The following is a 7,500-nucleotide window of genomic DNA, read 5'->3' as shown; positions in this document are numbered from 1 at the left end:
AACAACAATAGTAATAATAATAATAATAATAATAATAATAATAATAATAATAATAATAATAATAATAATAATAATAATAATAACAACAACAACAATAAAGAAATGAAAAAGTGTGTATAAAACAGCGCAAACAAGAAACTACAAGAACAAAACCCATCCTACAAAATCAGCCAACCTCGACTGATGATCGAACCTCAGATCTTCGAGTTTTAATCTGGAGGACTGAGGTTCCACCCCAAGTCGAGGCAGGCTACTTTTTCGGGGCGGTTGTTCTTAAAAAATCAATTTATTTATTTATTGGGGGGGGGGTGTTTGTTTGTTTTGTTTTTCTTTTCTTCTTTTAAAGTTTTTATCTTCATGGCACTGTTTTATACACACTTTTTCAGGTCTCTATCAATGCCTTCTCCCTAATATGTCATTTTGGATTTTCAAAAGAATTTGTTTCTCTCCTAACTTTAAAGACTGCGCTTATATGTGCAAGATGTATAATTAGGGCAAGGTGATACTACTAAGACAAATATCTCACTAAAAGTGAATGGACAAGGTAGTTATGTTGATAATAAAAATGAAGTGAGTAGGAAAGTGCCAGAAGACAATAGAGAATAAAAATTTCGCGACGTTGCGACCTTACTGGTACGACAACCCCACCACTTCGGGGAGAGCGTCGAGCTACTGTCCGAGCAATCCACCACTCCACAAAATCGGTCTCAAACTCCGTGTCATTCTTGATTTTTTGGAGTGGTGGTTAGCTCTGACAGTAGTGCTACGTTCTCCCCGGCCAGGCAGAGTTGTCTTGTCAATAAAGTCGCGGGTTCGAGCTCCCATCGACACGAAATTTGTACTATCTATTGGGCACTTTCCTACTCAATTCATTTTTTGTTATTATCTACATAAGTGTCTGCTCCATTCACTTACCTGAATTCATATTCACACCAAATACCGGACGAGTATTGAGTCCGAAACGTCCTAAGTTCGGTATTTTTTTGGGACGCTATTCTATCCATGTTTATTAATTACAACAAAGGGCAGTGTTAAATAGAGAAAATGATAAAAATGAAAATGAGATCTTGTATTCTTTATTTATTATTTCCCAGGTGATTCAAGCAGGGCAGTCGATGGTGACAGAAACTCGAACTATTCTTTTGGGTCTTGTAGCAACACACGTGAAGGTTTTAATAACTCTTTTTGGATCGTGGATTTGCTAAGCTCTTATCCTGTGCACAGTGTTCTCATTACCAACAGGGATCGTGCTGATGGTCGTCTGAGGGATTTTCAAATCTTAGTTTCGAAGATAAGTCCTTATAAAAACGGTATTGACGAGTTGTGCTTGCATTACCCTTCTACTGTTAGTCCAGGTGCAACTATAGAATTAAAATGTTCACAAAAAAACATCTATGGCAGATATGTTTCCATATGGAAACCAATGTACTTTGGTCTCGCTTTGTGTGAAGTTGAAGTCCATGTTGACAAAACACGAATGCGTGAGAGATTTGCCAACTTATATGTAACGCCGGGAAGAAAAAGTTCAAAGTCTCCGTTTTTTTCAAAGAAAATGAAAAGTTCTTCAACAGTTGACTGCGTGAGAACCTGCTTATCTGCGCCTGGGAGACATGCAACCATTATGCAAGTGGAGAAAGCAACCAAAACCTGCGAATGTATTGAGGAGAGTGGTCTGCTGACCACTGCAACAGACATTTCTGATGCAAGTTGGACACTAGTAAAATCATACCAGAACTAAGACAAAAAAGTATCAAATAGGGAATAAGATTAGCGGAAGAGTAGCGTCCCTTGATTTGGACGTCACCTTACAGAGAGAACGTCAAAATGGTTTTGAGCATGCGTCTCTCTCGTCCTCGCTTTCGGTGAAGTGTCTCATGCCGCACAACCAACATGACGTTCTCTCTCTAATAACTTTTCCACTCGTGACTTCCAATCAAGGGACGCTACTCTTCCGCTAATCTCATTCCCTATTGTGTGTGTGCCAAATTCACAGGTCTGATATCTTTCCGGAAATATGGGATTGCTTTATGCTTTTTATAGACATTATCTTGGTTTGAGAGTTTTTTTGATAGCAACAAAAAAAAAGGACAACCAGTTGGGTTATCTGATCTGAAAATGGCTGCACGCCAGTGTGATTTAAAATTCACCCAATGTCACGGCACTTACTCAATGTCTCAATCGTCTCTGTGTTATATATTTGTGTTGAGAATAGAGTTAATTGCTTAACTGCCAAAACCGCCAATAAACTTTCGTGGAATGCGTGTGTTGATCTCCTAAACTCATGAAGTCGCTAGACGGACTCAAGATATATAGCCACTACGTTTGAAAACAATTTATTTTTGGAGTGGTAGACGCGTTCTTCTCGTGACAGGTGGAGCTGCCGTAACAGGCAGGGCGTATGTTCAACTCCCCATCACAGAAAAAAAGTGTTTTTAATTCTCTGTTGTCTACCGACACCTCTCTATCCAATTCATTTCTTGTTAGTATCAAACAAAGCGTATGACAACAATCTGAAATTGTCTACAATCAGCAGAGAAGTGCCATTAATAATTAAATAGTTTAACATATACCTTTTAAATTTATATCTTTCAATACTACATCTCACATGCTTAAACCGTCTCTTAAGCTTCTTCAACGTACTTGCAAATCTATCGAATTGTCCTTATTAGAGAAATTTCATGTGGAGAACACCTTTCAATTCCTAAGTCTTCTTCTTCTTCTTCTTCTTCTTCTTCTTCTTCTTCTTCTTCTTCTTCTTCTTCTTCTTCTTCTTCTTCTTCTTCTTCTTCTTCTTCTTCTTATTCTTCCTCCTTCTCCTCTTCTTCTTCTTCTTCTTCTTCTTCTTCTTCTTCTTCTTCTTCTTCTTCTTCTTCTGCTTCTTCTTCTCTTCTTCTTCTTCTTCTTCTTCTTCTTCTTCTTCTTCTTCTTCTTCTTCTTCTCCTTCTTCTTCTTCTTCTTCTTCTTCTTCTTCTTCTTCTTCTTCTTCTTCTTCTTCTTCTTCTTCTTCTTCTTCTTCTTCTTCTTCTTCTTCTTCTTCTTCTTCTTCTTCTTCTTCTTCTTCTTCCCCTAACTTGCCATCATCAAAAAAGAGGAAGCGCTTGTGGTTTGGTCACGTGGAACGACACAATTCAATGGCCAGAACAATATTACAGGGTATATTGGAAAGAGGGAGGAAGAATGGTCATGAAAACAAAAACAGTGCAGACAAAAATCACAGAATGAACCACGATGGATAGTCCCACTCATCCGCAAGGCAGAAAACAGAGATGAATGGCGCCAAACAACTGCAGCCATGTCTCTTCTCCTATCGACCCAGTCAGAACACTGAGTTGACGTGAGGTGGAAGATGATTTAGCAAGAAATAATCAATCTCCTCTCTGCCAATTTAACAAGGAAAGACAAAAAGGCCAGAGGCATCAAATTAATTCATCCTATAGATTTAAACAGGGTTTGTTTGTTTTTTGCACACCCAAGCAGAATAACACTTCCCGATGAAATTATGTTGGGGGGGGGGGAATTAATTACAAGATTCATTATGACAGATATGTGTCTAAATCGGAATTAAGCCTATTTTTTATGTGTCTAAATCCCAATGTATCCTATTTTTGTGTCTAAATCCCAATGTAACCCATTTTCTGTGCATCCAAATCCCAACGTAGCTCATTTTATATGTGTCCAAATCCCAATGCAGCCTATTCTTTCTCCAAGTTTTTGTTTCAAACATTTATATTGTACCTAGTAGGGGTGTCATCACCTATTATAATTGTCCTTAATGTCAACAAAGTTTGAAATAAATGAATTTCAAGATTTTACAAGAATTTCAAGAGTTCTTTCTTCTCTATAAATGAAAGAATATAAATTTACCGGTATATAATTGTTCCGGAATAAGTTGCTACGCACTGATGACAAAAAGATTCAGCCAGAGTTACGTAAATGTGAGAAAGGAGACAGGAGACCGATATTTTAAAAAACTGTCTGAGACATCCAAACAAGAAGGGAAAGAAGAAGATGGTGGGAAAAAAAAAGAAAAGGAAGAAGATTTAGACGTAGTAGAAGTAGTAGTAGTAGTAGTAGTAGTAGTAGTAGTAGTAGTAGTAGTAGTAGTAGTAGTAGTAGTAGTAGTAGTAGTAGTAGTAGTAGAAGAAGAAGAAGAAGAAGAAGAAGAAGATGATGATGATGATGATGATGATGATGATGATGATGATGATGATGATGATGATGATGATGATGATGATGATGATGATGATGATGAAGACGAAGAAGAAGAAGAAGAAGGAGAAGAAGAAGAAGAAGAAGAAGAAGAAGAAGAAGAAGAAGAAGAAGAAGAAGAAGAAGAAGAAGAACGCAATTATGAGCCTGCTTTAACACTGTTGATATGGAAAATATTTTGCGTCGGTTTTGAGAGTCCTTCCATTACAACAATGAGCCCATAATAATTCGCGCTATCAGACCTGCAAATAGGTATGCGTCGAATGCTACCTATCTTTCACTGCAAACTAGAAGAACATGTGTGTCAAATGCATGGAGACGACGTGTATGTATATTCCAAAACGTGGCCAATGTATTTCACCTATGCAATGGCTGGTAAACCCGTAAACGGAAAGACCTCTTTAGGGACCAGCTTCTCCCGCACGAACCAAATCCGAAAAACCTGGGGATTACGCTGGACTGCAGTCATACCTATCGGATGCATCTCGAAGAAGTTGCCATGAAGATAGAGAAACGCAACAGTCTTTTGAGGAAGCTGATGGAATCAACTTGGAGTGCTAGTCAGGCGCTCTCGAGAACATCTGCCCTGGCACTATGCTATTCCACCTCAGAGTATTGCGCTCCAGTGTGAGATAGAAGCAAAAACGTTGAAAAGCTAGCAGTAACGCCTAGAGAATGGGGCCCGATAATGGCAGCAATCCAGCACCCCGATGTCCGACGGGCGACGATTACAAACAACTGACTTAATAAGATCAAAGAGGGGGGGGGGGATACCTCTCTCAAGCGCATAATGGATGATGACCCTTTTTCGAGCCGAAATATGCCCCAGCACTCCTTGTACGTAGCTTCCTCCAGCAAGAGGAGACATTGGGTGGCAGCCAATCGGCATCATTCGAGAACCTGCCTCACGGAACGCTTACTTCATCAGTGGAGGCTTTCCACCTGTCCAACATGTACCCGTTGTGGCCAAGAGCCCGAAACCGCAGAGCATCTAGATGAACATTGCGTTGTGACAAAGCTTCGGGCAGGTACACGAGTGCGGTAGTGAGTTTGCGTCCTGGATAGATCGTTATAACATAGAAGTGTGAGCACCATTAGAAGCTGCTGTCTTCGGAGAGGAAGATCCTAATTTCGAGACCGCTATGAGCGGCGCATTGTTGAGTCCTTGGAAAAGGCTGTTCGATCATATTTTTTCACTGTGCGCAGGTGTAAAATGAGTACTTAGCCGTTATCAGCGCTGTCTCTGTTGAAAAAAATTAATTGTAAAATCACCTAACAGGCGTAATGTCTCTTCTTACTTATTAAGTGTTGCTGTTGGCTTAATACCCCTTGTAAAGCGCTTTGAACTAATTGAGTGGAAATTGCCCTATATAAATACTCAAAGTTCCTTAAAGGTCTCTCACTGACACTACCACTGGAAATCTGCCAAAAGGGTTACATTCAAGTGATTACAAAACAACATTTGTAATATATGATCGAGATCGGGAAAAACATGAACCCAAGAGCGTGACGACCGAATCTAGGAAGTCTCTCCTTGAAATCAATGAATACCATTTTCATTTTAAAAATCGCCTTAAACAACATATTCTCACATCTTTAAGATTGGAAATGTCATCATTCATAATTAAGCAGAACAACATTGTTCTCTTGACGTGTTCATTAGAAACATTTCCGTAAAATATCATTTTTGAGAGTGTTTGGCAAGATGAGGATATTATTAATCGATCTGATCACGCGATCTTTCTCTTTCTTAACGTGGACAATAAAACGATAGGTCGTAAATTTTCTAACGGGCCTTTCTTTATATTTGGTTTGTTTAGCAGAATGAGTTTTCCACTTCCAACTTGTTTTGTCTTAAATATCTCATTATACATATCAGCTAGTATTTGCATGCCTTCGTCGTCAAGACATTTTAGTTCTTCTGCTCTAACACCATCTAGGCAATCTGTTGTTATTGAGCTTTTGTATGGCTTCACTTATATCTTGGGGCGTTATAGGCGTTTCAAGCTCTGAATTGGTAGACTTGGATGGTTCCACTTCTTGAAAACCCTTGTATTTCTCAGTGTAGTTCACGCTTATAGTGTTTATAATTTCTTTATCATTACATAAGGTCTTATTACATTTATCTTTGATTATAAATCTATTATATGTTTTTTTTTGTTGTTTGATTGTATTCACCGCTTTGAACATTTTCATACTATTTTCAAATAGTACGGACAGTATGAAAATGTTCAAAGCGGTGACTACAAAGTAGAAAGCAACTCAGAAAACAATATAAGAGGACAGAAGACACAACGTGACCTTCCTGCCCACTATGGGAGGTCAAGGATCCCACCCAGTATCTCATTCAATGTCAGGAAGGAAGAGAGGAAAAGACAACACACTTGTTCAATTTTGTTGTTGTTGTTGTTGAGAAGGTTTAGGACGCTTGAAATACTTTAGGCTATTTTAGCATCAAAAAAGGGAGATAAAACTTAGATTAAACAGATTAAGTAAGCGTATCCAACTTCTCATTCCGTCATGGACGTCCGAATAACAAGGAGCCAAAGGGGAATAATCTGCACCTCTGTGCCAATCCAAATTCACGACACGTTTGCTGCAGAGACAGGGCATGGGATCTTTGCTAGGGAAGTGGTTGTAAATTAAACTAATGTTACAGAATTATTTATACACAACCACACGTAGATAGTATTTCTTTGGAAAAAATACAGTTCTCAAACCCCCTTATAAAGTTTTAATACCAACACTGACGATTAACTTGTAGGACAGGACTACATAATTCCCTTAAGGCGCTGTTTATAGAGACACTGCTGTTACCAGCCAGGTAGTCATTTTTCTGAGTTAAGGGAGATAGTGTGAGTAAAGGGTCTTTTTCTAAGGACTACTCTTTACACCGCTCACAACGGGACGAACCAAGGACTTAAGAAGCCAGAGGGCGAGTGTCGTACCCCACGCTTACCCATGCAACTATGAGACTCCATAAGGTTACATCACTGGGATGTAACAGCAACGTGAAAAGACAAGCCAATAACCATCTAATTCAAGAAACAGCTGAAAGCAGTAATGTTTTATCAATTTTATTCAATTTCACATAAATCAAAGGACAGTCGGATAATTTTCTAATGGTACTGTCATTTATTTATGCAATCAAACTAAGTAAAGTAGGAGAAGAAAATGGCAAAAAGGCTTTACCCCGACGTGTACACATATGCAGGTCTGACATCCGAACTTAATGGGCCTAGTTTAACATTATTGTAATGGACAATATTTTGCGTCATTTTGGGGGAAATT

The 7,500-nt window shown here is 38.8% G+C and overlaps 1 protein-coding gene across 1 annotated transcript in view; it reads left to right on the top strand.

Annotated features, from left to right (window-relative positions):
- The window catches only part of LOC144975729 (fucolectin-3-like), a 4,505-nt gene extending 707 nt beyond the window's left edge, over window positions 1–3,798 (top strand). Inside the window, exon 2 of the mRNA XM_078919920.1 lies at window positions 1,095–3,798. Within this exon, the coding sequence (XP_078776046.1) occupies window positions 1,095–1,738 (644 nt within the window). The 3' untranslated portion in view covers window positions 1,739–3,798. The remainder of the gene's footprint in view (window positions 1–1,094) is intronic.
- Window positions 3,799–7,500: the final 3,702 nt, after the last annotated feature.

The sequence above is a fragment of the Berghia stephanieae genome, chromosome 6 (genome assembly GCF_034508935.2).
Source record: "Berghia stephanieae isolate SIO BIC M18660-M18661 chromosome 6, UCSD_Bste_1.3, whole genome shotgun sequence".
Taxonomy (NCBI): Eukaryota; Metazoa; Mollusca; class Gastropoda; order Nudibranchia; family Aeolidiidae; genus Berghia; species Berghia stephanieae.
The sequence above is the reverse complement of the archived record's forward strand: the minus strand, read 5'-3'. Positions and strand labels throughout refer to the sequence as shown.